At 38.5% G+C, this 12,914-nt stretch overlaps 1 protein-coding gene across 5 annotated transcripts in view; it reads right to left on the reverse strand.

Moving 5' to 3' along the window:
* The window catches only part of RNF111 (ring finger protein 111), an 82,619-nt gene that overhangs the window by 18,399 nt on the left and 51,306 nt on the right, over nucleotides 1-12,914 (reverse strand). For 3 of the 5 annotated variants that reach the window (XM_019533473.1, XM_019533471.1, XM_019533468.1), the window contains exons 4-9: nucleotides 12,479-12,642; nucleotides 8,780-8,977; nucleotides 5,975-6,294; nucleotides 4,670-4,925; nucleotides 2,529-2,880; nucleotides 533-658 (exon numbers count right to left, since the gene is read on the reverse strand). In XM_019533473.1, coding sequence (XP_019389018.1) covers nucleotides 533-658; nucleotides 2,529-2,880; nucleotides 4,670-4,925; nucleotides 5,975-6,294; nucleotides 8,780-8,977; nucleotides 12,479-12,642 — 1,416 coding nt within the window. The remainder of the gene's footprint in view (nucleotides 1-532; nucleotides 659-2,528; nucleotides 2,881-4,669; nucleotides 4,926-5,974; nucleotides 6,295-8,779; nucleotides 8,978-12,478; nucleotides 12,643-12,914) is intronic. The other 2 variants (XM_019533472.1, XM_019533469.1) reach the window with 1 other exon arrangement.

Consider the following 12,914-nt stretch of genomic DNA (forward strand, 5'->3'; position numbering starts at 1 on the left):
CAAACCCATTTTCTATATTTCCAGAACTTTCCAGCACTTTTGATACCATAAGGTCCTAGGAGTAAAGATCCAAGTAAAGAACCATATCAGATGCAAATGTCTTTGAAATAATAATAAAAAAGTTCATACATACACCAGATTGAACCTACAGTAACTAATAGCTTAAATAAGGTCTGCACCTTTAACTTGAAAAATGTTCTTTGTAAAAAATACTTTTGCAGCAACATTCAGGTTCAGAATTCATTGCAATAGCTGGAACCAAATTAATTCAATCACACATGCACACTTTTAAAGTAGTGGCAGAAACTTGCAATGATTTATAAAATAGATGCAAATAATGTTGAAGTAGTGAGTTTTAAAAGTGGCATTAAAGAGATCTCTTATGTTTAAGCATTTTCTCCTCTACATAGTTTATTAAACTAAGACACAGATAGCATGAGTGATATCATTCTCACAACGAACATAAGATATATACCAATAAATTAGCACCTAAAGACACCATAGGACACACCAGAGTAATTAAAGTACTAACCATGCAGACCTCTCTGGAGCTTGTCGGGGATGGGAGGACATAGTCTGAGGCACATGAATATGGTGGCCATGACCATAATTGGGATGCATTCGGTGTGGATGTGGAGGAGGCCGTTCATGTGCACGTCTAAGATAACAGAAGAACACCAAGTAAGAAACACAGAAGATCTATTTTACTCATATTGAGATTATCCACCCATTAACAAAAACATTTTGTCATATATAAACCATTTTGGACTGATCTGATATCTGAAATCCAGACAATGGTCATTCAAAAAACTAGGTATTAATTAGGAATCATTTTTCATGCCTAATTTGTGAACTGGAAAACACTCACTGCCAGCATGATGTACTGAGTAAAAATCTTCAGTCTACAATTATATAATCATCTAGAAGACATGGCTATGTATTGTAATGAGTTTGGGAGGGGAAGGAAAAATGTTACCCCTGACACATTTGAGATAACTAACTTATTTAAATCAAAAGCTGTGGTTCAAGGCATTAGACAATTTGGCTTTGGCATTAACTTTAACTGCTCAAAATCAGATTTGATTAGAATTTATAAGAATTCTTTAGTGGGGGTTCACAACCAACCAGCCACCTTCTCAAAATACTTTTTAGAATTTGTAACAGTTATCTTTAAAAAATAAATTGTTGATTAATTTATATTTGGCTTTAATTCTAAACTACTGTTGACATTAAATGACTCATTTGACTTAGGTTTGATATTTGTTTGGTAACTGCATTTATTTTTAGTTTAGTTTAACATTAAAACATTAGCTTTGGTGACATGTTCTCTTATGATACTTTATTGAAATTTTTAAAGAAAATACTAAGGATATGAACAAAGCTAACAATTACACCTATTTAGAGGACTGGGATGTGTCATGTTTCAAATTGATCTGTTGTAACTGTTTTACATACCCACTCTCCTCTGCAAATGATAGGTGAAACAAGGTAATTTAGCAGCTCTAATTTTAAGGTAACCTTTCCTGTTTTACCTTCTATTTACTGTGGGATAGAAACATACATAGAACACTTGCAGCTGATCAGATGATATATGCATGTGAGCAGAAAGTCCCTCCTCCATTTTAAATCTGTAACTTATCTGTCCACAGCCTTAGGGCAATTTCTTAAAATGATTAATGTGGATCCAGAATAACTGTAGACCTGGATACATATTCACAGAATCATAAAAAATTAGGTTTGGAAGGTACCTCAGGATAGTATCTAGATCCTCTTTCTTCCTTTTCTTAAAGATGGACACTACATTTGCCTTTTTCCTATATCTGAGACCTCTCCCAATCACAAGTTTTCAAAGATAATCCAACTACAACACTGTCCAGCTCCTTCCTGTGGAAACAGTCAAATAATTCCTACTCCTACCATTTGTTTTAATGTACCTTGAAATTAAGTTATTTAAATAACGTATCTAAATTTCTTCTATAAATCTGACCATATAAATCACTTCTGGTAGTAAGCTGTTAATTTGGTTTTTTTAAGTGTCAATGTATAAAGAGAACCTTGCCAATTTCTACAGTGGAAACAAGTTTAAGGATGTGCTGGGAAGCTGGCCAGAGTGAGTTAAATCTAGCTAACAGCAGCAATGAGTGATAGTTCTAATTATAGTAGTATATTGGAAAACTAACATTAAGCATTCATAATAATGACAGTAACATTCAGAATTGCTTGACCTGAAAAACAAACCCCATGTATTCTCAGGACAGATAAAGCATGGGCAACAAAAGCAATAATGTTCCTTTCAGTGTACCAGTGACCTTATCTGGAGAGGGAACTTTGAGAGGTAAGGGGACAGGTTCAACCCTAACACTCAGTCAGCAGCTGTGGTATGCAAAAGAGGTTCCCTTCTTACCAGGGTTTCATTCTGATGGTCATCTAGCCATGCAATAACAACCGAGAGTCACATGCAGCTTTTTACAAACCTGAGGGGAATGAATTAAGCGTTTAGTTACTGTTTCAGGACATTTATGACATACGTTGGATGCTGCATCATTCTTCTTCTCTGGACTTCCATCCTCTGGATCATTTCATGAGGATGCAGCCTCTGTGCTGAAGGTGCTGTTGCAGGGATGTGATGGGAAATAGGCTGGTGTGTAGCTGGAAGATGTTGTGGAATTGGAGCAGCTGCATTTGCTAAAGGGTGAGTTGGTGGAGGTGGTGGTACAGGATGAGAAGATGCATGAGTGGAAATTGAAGGATGGAAAGGATGCACTGGATGTGGAATAACATAATCCACTTGAGGTGGTGGTTGGGGTTGAGGAGGTGGGTTTCCATGAGAGTGAGGACATGCGGAAGCTTGATGATGAAGAGGTCTGGTCAAAGAAGCATCTGGAATAAAAACATTGACCATTTTCAATCTATTACATAAATTTATTGAGTAAGTGTATAAGAAACTAAAATGGTTTCACATCATTGTTGTATTACACTCAACTATATTACGTAAAATTTCTTTATCATTTATCTTATCACAGCTACATCCTCACTCTTATAATAACATTATCATTATAGGAATAGTTAGCTTTTGACCATTATTATTGCATAGTTAATGCCAGAATTAACAATGAATGCTGTCTCAAATTCACCGAAGTGATAGAAATGACAAAGTGCCCTATCAACCTAAAGGAACAAGATCAAAACCAGAAAGTCAAATTTCATAGGATTTGCCTAGTGGAGTTGGAAGACCACAAAAGCCAATGGGCATCCATTACAAAGGAAAGGGGGGGGGGGAGGGGAAATCACAAAATACCCAAAAAAAGTACTCGCTAATATGGTAAGAAAAGGAAATGTCTGGAAGAAATCCAAATATACCACATCAGGACTAGTGGGATGATGCAAGCCTTTTCTTCTTAAATCATCCATAATACTCACAATATAAATAGGAATGGGAGAGAAGGAATTTTGTTGTGTGCATGTGCACTAATGCATAAACAACACCATGCAGTGCTAGTTCTTAGCTGTAATCATCACTTAAAACAAAAACAAAAAACCCCCAAAGCTAACATCTCTTAACAAGTTTGCTTTACCTGCTGCTCTCAAAGTGTAATAGTTACCAGTGTTATAGGAAAGGAAGTCCTCTGGCAACCTCAACTGACATGTAAATGCTAATTATGTTGCCCTTCAGACACCACAGTCCTTACAAGGAGGACTTAATTATGTATAATATCTTCAAAAGAAACCCATTATTTTAAAATGAAATTTTGTGAGAAGCAAAGTGGTAGCTAAGAAAAGGCCCAGATGTTCAAATGCTGCAGCAACTGCCATACAGGTAGATCCTGCATGTTTAGAGAAGGTGTGGTATGGTAACCCACATCTAAGCCTGCCCAAGTGGAGCTTGTTGCAACACTAGGACCAAGGTAAAAGATATCATACCAAATCAATCAGTCAATAATGGAGAAAACCACATCCTTAGCAGGAACTGAGTGCATAAGGGCCACCAATCTCTTAACACAAGCTGAGATAGACAGCAAGAGAAAGTAGCATCCAATATTCACTGTATCAGAAAGTGAACAATTAAAATAGCAAGAGAGAGAAGCAAGTGTGTCAAAGCTCTTGATATGACTTTAGTATAATTTAGAATTAATGTGTCAGGATTCCAATGAACAGTAAGCCAAAATAAAATGATGCTCTATGCGTCACTTTGCATAACCAAATATTTAGTTCTTAATATCTCAAATACAAATGGTTTTCCACATCACCGTATACAAGTTTAAAAGATTTTAAAATAACAAAAGAAAGGATTGCCACTCAACAAAATAGCAACAAAAGGAACTTTTCACTATTTCAAGCTCAACCCACAACAATTTATAAATAAAGCTGGTATCTGAAAAGGCAGTGAATTAATTCATAAACAAACAAAAAAAGTACTACCCTAGATAATGCACAAAGCAAGAGAGACTGGATACTTCCCCCCTTTCAATTTTTCTGTGCTGGAAAGATTTTTAGAAGGACTCGGACAGTTTACTAAGCCTAAAACAGTCCATAGTGTAGAATGCAAGAATACTATTTCTGAAGCTAAAAATCAAAGTGGATGGTAAAACCTTAAAACAACCAATGCTGCCATGTTTTACTTCCCCATATTTCACAAAGTTCTATTTTTTAAATAAAATGCTGTACTTACAAGGAGAATGCATATAGTGTCGACAGGATGAGAGTGAAGCCTGTGGAGGAGGCTGGGGCTGGGGTTGTGCAACCATGCTTGATCCATATCCATCTATTGTTATTGGCTGGCTTGGGCCAGCACTAGCCTGATGCCCATAGATTGCAGTTCGGGATGAAGAACCAGGACAGCATGGGTCAAATGCTGATGCTCCATGGAAAGCACCACTTCCATGACTTCTTATACCATTGTTGCTTAAGTCCACTGGCAGAGCCTGCTGTACAAAAAACAAAACAAAAAAAGCCTGCCTTGTTTTCAAGCAGTTCTTCATATATTTTAAAACAAGCCCTCCCCCCATCCCCCTTTAAGCGTTACAGCAAAAGCAACGTTTTGCAAAATAAATACTTAAGTGATAACATTCTTGCAGCCCTACTTTAAAGTTCTTTGGATATGATTATTTACATTTCATAAAATGTACTGGCCCCCATTAAGGAGGGTGAATTGGATAAGGATGTTCACATTCTTCTTTGAGTTCCCCAGTTTAATTTCAGTATGTTCTATTGTACCTTGACTGGCTTACTAAGTACTAATTTTAATTTGATGCCCAAAGGAAGTTACACTGCACATTTGCCAAGATAGAGACAGGTGCTCTAGTACTTTGCTGAGCTGTGCCTGATGTACATGCCTAATAGTAATAAATCATCATAGGTTCTAAATGTACAGTCACTACAGTATAAAACAGCAGTTTTAAATGTACAAATGAGTCATTGCTAAAAAGGAACTTTAAGCTTTAAAATATTTTAAAATTAATGTAAAATGAAGTACTGAAGCCCATATTACCAAGTAGTATTTTTTTAAATCAATTTTTTGAGTCTGTAATGGCTGAATTATCTACTGATGCACTGTAACCTCGTGGGGTCACAGGTCATATTGGTGAAAACTGCTAGAAAATTCTGGATGCACTAAGGTATAAAGACTCTGGAGTGTATTTGGAGCCATAGTGATTTTTTCTCTCTCTCTCTTTTTTTTTTTTTTTTAAATAAAACAGGAAAAAATAAGCCAACGACAGGGATCCAAATAACAAAGTGACAACAGTTAACACACAAGGTATTTTGTTTGCTTTTCAAATTTTTCAACAGAACTTACGCTTTTTATATATATATATATATATATATATATATTTTTTTTTTAATCATAAGTGCCTTTTCTAATGCTCTCTAAAGGCAATGAGAAATGAACTCCCAAAGCAGCATCTTACTCAATTATATAATACATTTAAATGTCACTTAAAAACAAAGTGAAAACAATCACAAAAACTGAACGTGCCTGGTCATGGTAGCTGGCACCAGAACTACTGCTTGCTCCACAAGGCGCTGGCACTGGAGGAGGCCTTTCAACAGGGCAGCTGGTGTCACTGAATGAAGGAGACAGTGGGACAGTTGGGTGAGGATTATGGTGGTGGTGGTGATGGTGCTGAAAGTGGTGGCCATGCTGCTGAAAACAACTTGTGTGAGGGTGTCCTAATGCATGATGATTCTGTGAAGATCCTCCACATGGAGAATGTTGTGGACAGCATGATGGTAACCTTGGCATAGCAGGAGGGCCAGTTTCCAGTGTAGTGCTAGATGCAGTTCTCCTTACATCATCTTAAAGAAAGAAATTAAACAAGTTTAGTGTTGTTGAAAACAAAAAGTCGATGAAACAGAAATTGCATCTGTACATGGTGGCTGAAAGGGTAATATTTCCATTTAATCAAATATGGACCCATAAAACAACAATTAATTACCTATCCAGAGCAAGGAAAACATCCCATGAACAAGTAACGCTTACTAAATATTTTAAAAGGCTATTAAAATAGTTTACATTGTGAATAATGAACACTCTGAAGTTAACTATTCAGTTAGATCTTCTCATATGCATGGTCAGAGGAACTGGACTGACTGGAATATTACTTCACAAACCAGAACATGAGATACTATACAAAGGAAGAGGAAAGAGCTAGCCTGAAACTCAGGAGACCCCACAGCATTTCCTTGTTTTGTCTCCAGATTATTTGGAAACCTTGATTAAAATGCTAGCCTTTGCTTCAGTTCCCTAACTATAAAACTGGGATTGACAGTACATCCTCCACTTTACAGGAATGTTGTTAGCTGCTCGGTTACGATTAGAATGGAAGAAGCAACATACAGGTACTGAAAACAGAAAGCATTCCCTGCCCCCCAAGAGCTTCAAGTTGTTATGTGCTACCTAATGTTGTGCTCCAGGAAGCTGTGTTTTAACCAAAAATGTTACTGTGCTCAACAAGGTGAAATATAAGAGTTTGTATTTTAAAGGAAGTCAAACCAGATTGGTCCTTGATGACATTATACCCTATGAATCTACAGATTTCCTTCAGGTAATGAATTTTCCTTAAGCTACTACTAATGGTGGTACCTACCCTCCTGTTTGCTTATATTTCATAAATTTAGTGGGCTCCTGAACTGGGTGTACTTATAACTGGGGACAGTTCTGACTTAAAACCTGGAGACTGGAGAGTAAGCATGTCTGCCAAAAGCTATTAGGTCTTTTGCCTCCAGCACTAAAAGCTAATGAATTCATTAACCTTACCCCTTTTTTAATGCTTATTCCAAGATAGATCCTTACTTGCTTTACTAACTCTTTCCACCTGAGCATTTTTCTAGTTTTTTTTACGCAATTTTGACCCCCATCACTATTCAGTATGGTGAAGCAAACAAACAGAGGCAAAGCCCCAAATTTGTGCCATCTACAAGGGCACCCTATTGGGGGTCTACAGAAGGAGAGCTCTGCTACACCTGGGCCCTGCTGAATGAGTCTTTGTTTAGCTAGAGAAAGGAGCAGGCACACATCAGACCTTCCACCTTTATAAGCCACATGTCATGAGAAGAGGAGGTGATGGAAAATGCAAGTCCCCTATTAGGGAGAAGAGATCATCATTCAACAATGCAGTCCTCAGGACAGAAAGGTAGTTAACCATGTTAGTCTGCAGTAAGGCAGAAGGAAGACGACAATGGCACCTCAGAAACTAACTCAGGAGCAGGCAATTACTTTGGGTGGAGGGCCACTTATTGAGTTTTGGCAAGCCACTGAGGGCCACATGACAGGCAGCCGAGGGCAGATTAATATTAATTTTTTTTAATTGTTTAGGGGCCCCACGGGCTGGATAGAATGGCTTGGTGGGCCACACCTGGCCCGTGGGCCACATTTTGCCCACCCCTGAACTAACTTGTTCAGAGGCATGAGCTATAGGCAACAACCTGTCCCTCTTTACCTCTTACAAGTGTCCCCTCCTCCTGTCTATTTCCCCTCTATATAAACCCTTTCTTTCTGCCAGTCCATTGTCAGAGGCTATGAAGATACGTTGTTGCCTATGAAGGCTCTTGCCTCTCTGAACTAGATAATTTCCAAGGTGCCACACTGCCCTACTACCTTCACAGGGATAAAGTCAAGAAATCCTTAGAACGCCTCAGCTTGCCATAAGATATACATTTCTTGAATACCTCTTCACATTGAAATAGGGGGCTTCACTCCCAGGGAAGTATTTGGGCTTCTTACCTGGATCCTACCTCTCTGAAAATACCCATGTAGCTGTAAAAGGCAGTCTGGGGGCCACAAGTGAGCTTGGGCCTCACTTATCTCTGTGGAACTGGGTTGCTTGCTGGGACACAGTTAAAGTCCAACAAAGTTAACATGCCCAGTTGTCTCTCCTGCTTGGTGCAGGGGGCTGGACCCGATGATCTTCCGAGGTCCCTTCCAGCCTCTTACAATCTATGAATAAGCCCCAGGCAGAGCCAAGCAGCACTAAGGACCTCATATTTTGCTACAGACAGGAGACAGCCTTGGCTTGTTTTAATCTGGTAAACTATTTTGAAAGATCTCTTCTCTAGTGCATTGATTGGGGGACATAAATCCTCTCTCGAGGTTATTAACATGACACTATCAGGGTATTACTCTGGAAAATTCTCACTTGCTATTTTATTTTAAAAAGGATCTGCACAAAGACAAAAGGCACAAATAGCTTTAAATAAGGTAAATTCAGATCTAAACATATTCTCACAAGTAATAAGCAACTTAGCGCCCAGACTTTGAAAACTCTCTTTTCTTATTCTGTACCTCCAGTTGAAGTTCCAGCAGTGCTGCTACTGGGAAGAGTAGTCGAAGCCTCTGACACCATAGAGGGCTGGCTGTTGGAGACACCTGAAGCTGCATCAGAGGCCTGCTCTGAGGTAGAGGTATTGGAACTGGTACTGGACGTCGAGCTCACAACCTGGGATTCCACTCGAGCTGAGGTTGTTGGCACAACTGTGGGCTCTGCAGAAGTGTAGGAATGAGAGAGATCATCATGATCACCAATATCAGAGCCTCTTCGTTCAAAACATTCAGTTTTTCATAACTTGTTATCCTGAAGGACAGTTTGGAACCCATTTCTACCAGATGTTGAGAAAGACTGAACAAAGGAGCTAATGAGACATAAAATGTCAAAGTAAATCCTGTTTCCACCACAAGCACAAAAACTCCAAATTAAAGAACAGGTTTAAAATTCAGCATCCTCCTACTTTTTAGTCAAGTCACACTTTAAGAGTCAATATTAAATGATTTCACAAACCACACAAAGCTTTATTTACTTGGCCATAGTTAGACATAAACAGAAAAGAAATCAAATCATTCTGGTAGTTGAGGCAAACAGTGGCTCCCATGCTTACAATACTGTTTGTCAAACATCCCTAAGCAAACAATATATAATTAATTATACCTCACAGCACACATTTAACGCACATGAAAAAGCAGCAAACTTGGCAAACTGTGCCCATGGTTTTCCAAAATGCATGGAAACATCTTAGATGTTCTTTACATGAATTCAGTAATTCCTGACTTGACATACTAAAAAAGAGAAACCAAAATAAACCTGATTTCCAGCTTGCAAATAAACACTGAAACTTAGTTACTGTATTTATGCTAAAAATAAATACATCAGTCTAGCACAGTAAACACGAAGAGTAGACACCACCTTTTACTGGATTATTTTGGGGAAGAAAGTAAAACAGGCAGGATAGATAAAGCATACTTTTCATTGTGCAACTGCAGTGGATTAAAAGACTAAGAGATGCACACTAACACAATTCAAGTCTAACTTAAGATCAAAGGCTGGCTTGTTTTAGAGTTTCGAATTTTTCTCCCTAATAACTGTTTAGTGTCTCATGACAGGTCTCTATGAATCAGAATGAAAGAAGATGGGAGAACATCTGAAGCAACCTGACCTATTTACTAAGTCTCTGTTGGGTTGTCAGAAAAGAGATATTTGGTATTTTTATTATGATAAAGTTATAATTTTGAGATAAAATATTTGCTGTTTAACAATTCTCTTTAAAATTTAATGATTAAATCAGCATTTTGTTAAGGAAGGAGTATGTGGGATTTTTCAAAGTCTCAACACTCATGAGCTTTTCAAATATATTGATTAAAGTTTGGTATACACATTTGTTAGCACTTAGTATTCTGTGGATGCTGCTTGGTATGAGTTTTCTTTACAAGCAGAAGTTCTGGGAAAAGTGTTTAGGAAAAATCTCTTGTTCTTTTTTCCACGAGTGATGGCTATAGGGCACTTTGATCCCTCACAAATGTTCAATTATAAAATCTGATTTGCAATCCCAACCATCACATTTCCTACTGTGCTACCCATGTATGACAGGAGGTGAGAATGTGGGATCAGGGATGTGCCCCCAAGGCTGGAAGCAGCAGGTGATCATAGCTCCTCACCTCAGGGGCACGTCAGAGACCCTGAATCTGAAATATGCCTAATGCTGGGGGTGGCAGTCAGCTGATCAGTGCTTGCAGCCTCAGGGGGCACTTCAGCCAAGGGTTTCATGAGTCTCTGAGGCTGGGAGCCCCAGTCAGCTGATACCATATACAATTTAAAGTGCTATGGGAACCAGGCACAAAGCCATTACATGTATTTTGTGTATTAACTTCATGGCTTATGCCTTGCTTTATTGCACTAACTGTGTTTCATAGTTTCTAGGATCGGAAGGGACCTGAGTAGGTCACCGAGTCCGACCCCCTGCCATGGCAGGAAAGAGTACTGGGGTCAAATGACCACAGCAAAGTGTTCATCCAGCCCCCTCTTAAAGACCCCCAGGGTAGAAGCCAGCACCACTTCTCCTGGAAGTTGGTTCCAGATCCTAGCCGCCCTGACCGTGAAGTAGCGCCTCCTGATGTCTAGCCTAAAACGTGATCTGTTAACATGTTAATGTGTGGCTGGGTTACTACATAAGACATATTTAACTTATTAATTACATTTTAAGTATAGTGTCTGCTAGGGGCCTTCCAAAAATCTCAAGCTGACCTGATTATGCACTCCTCAACCTCATGAGCCTGGTAAACTCCAAAGGCAAATTTGTTGTTAGAATGTTGCCCAACATTAAAATTCTTCACTCTTCCTACAGACTAACCCATGTTGATAGCCTCTGCTGTGGTTTTCATATACTAACTTCTGGAGAAGTGAGTGACTAAAAGGTCCAAATGGAGGTAAAATTCTGCTTCACTTGGCAATAGTGATCCTTTCAGAAGAACTAGTAGCTGGAGATGCTTATGCTGCTAGCTTAGAATCAATATAAACCCTTCAGCATACCTCATATTTGTAATTTCAGTGGTTCACAGGAGTAACAGATTTATCAAGTGAGAGAGGCAGTCTTAGGAGTATTAGAAATCTGTAATAGTTTGGTCAGCACACCTTTGCAAAGGTGAAAGTTATAATAAATAACATTAAAAACATCAGTTCTGTAAATCTGGAAGCTTCCCCAGCAATGTTAAATTATCTGGTCTATGAAACGAGGTTTATAATAACTATGGTTCTGAAAACGGGATTCTTGGACAGTTTTCAAAACCTGCTTCCTCTAGCAGTCAACTAAAAAACAGAGGAAAAATGTGCTGTAACAAGGTTTATTATGAAAGAGAAACTAAATACCATAATTTGCAAGAGGAATAAATGTATTCCCATCTTTAAGTAAGAAGTCTGAGCAGCAAGTCTACAAAAACATATGCTCTCATTTTAAGTAGTCAACCTGCTTTCTTGCTTAATTTAAATCAGTGTTTCCATACCTATTTAAAGGCTGATGCAGCTTAAGCCATCTCCAAGAAAGGAAACCTAGTCTTGTAATATTGATACAACAGTACACTGAAGCACCAGATAATCAGGGTGGTTGCAAAAGGGAAGAACATCACTGGTGACAAAGTTAGATTTGAACAATTTTTCTTTTTCTCCAAACTTCTGGCAGGATCCTAAAGTCACTGCTAGAACTCTAGCAGATAAACCTATTGTCATTTTACTAGCTCAAAATGAGGAAAAAAGCCAGAAAGTAAACTATTTAAACCACTGTTTCTCTAACACTTTTTAGAAAAATTCTCTCTCTCTATCAAACACTGAAGCAAGACTATAAATGACTCTTTACTACCAAGTCAACACTCATTTTCCTCCTAGAAAAACAAAGCAAGTCTTGTTGCAAGTGATATGTATAAAACAGGTGAAAGCAGGAGTTATAGTTTCTGGCTACTTAAATTGACCTACAAAAAACTCGGGGGGGGGGGGGTGGAAATCAAAGGATGACACATTTGGAATAGCTTATCTTGCATCAGGCAGAATGCATTGTTAAGATACTTGAACATTTTCAAAAAAAACCCATGAGATCAGTTTGCTTAAGGTTGTGTTAAATCTTCCAAATATTGATTTGTTACTATGAAATGTAATTCTGTCTTCTGACTTATGATCTTGTTCTTGAACACTTTCATTAGTTACAAATCACCACGGTAACTTACCATCTTCATCAACTGTAAGGTCCACCACTTCCGCTGCGTTCTGTCTCAGTGGTTGTATGACAGTGGAAACTCTACTACGGTTTCGCTGTTCTTGAGGTCTTGCAGGATGAGAGCTAGAGCTTTGGCCCCAGTGGGATCTTGAGTGTCCAAGTGCTGAACGAGACCTGGCGGGGGGGGGAGGACAACATATAAACATAATTTTAAGTACTCTTTCCCCCCCCCCCTTAAATACAACAGAAGTATATTTATTAGCATGATCACAGCCTTGGGTATATTCTGTTCTAGACAAATATCCACGCATAGTCAGAATTAAGTCCCAAATTAAAGGCTGTTAGTTTGATATTGCCACCCTGTCTACCTGGAGACAGAACCACTATACAACTAGAAAATACAGAAAACCTAGAAGAAAAACCTTTGCAGTTAGAAGCTACATTTC

Source organism: Crocodylus porosus, unplaced genomic scaffold (assembly GCF_001723895.1).
Source record: "Crocodylus porosus isolate Cpor-Errol unplaced genomic scaffold, CroPor_comp1, whole genome shotgun sequence".
NCBI classification, from domain to species: domain Eukaryota; kingdom Metazoa; phylum Chordata; order Crocodylia; family Crocodylidae; genus Crocodylus; species Crocodylus porosus.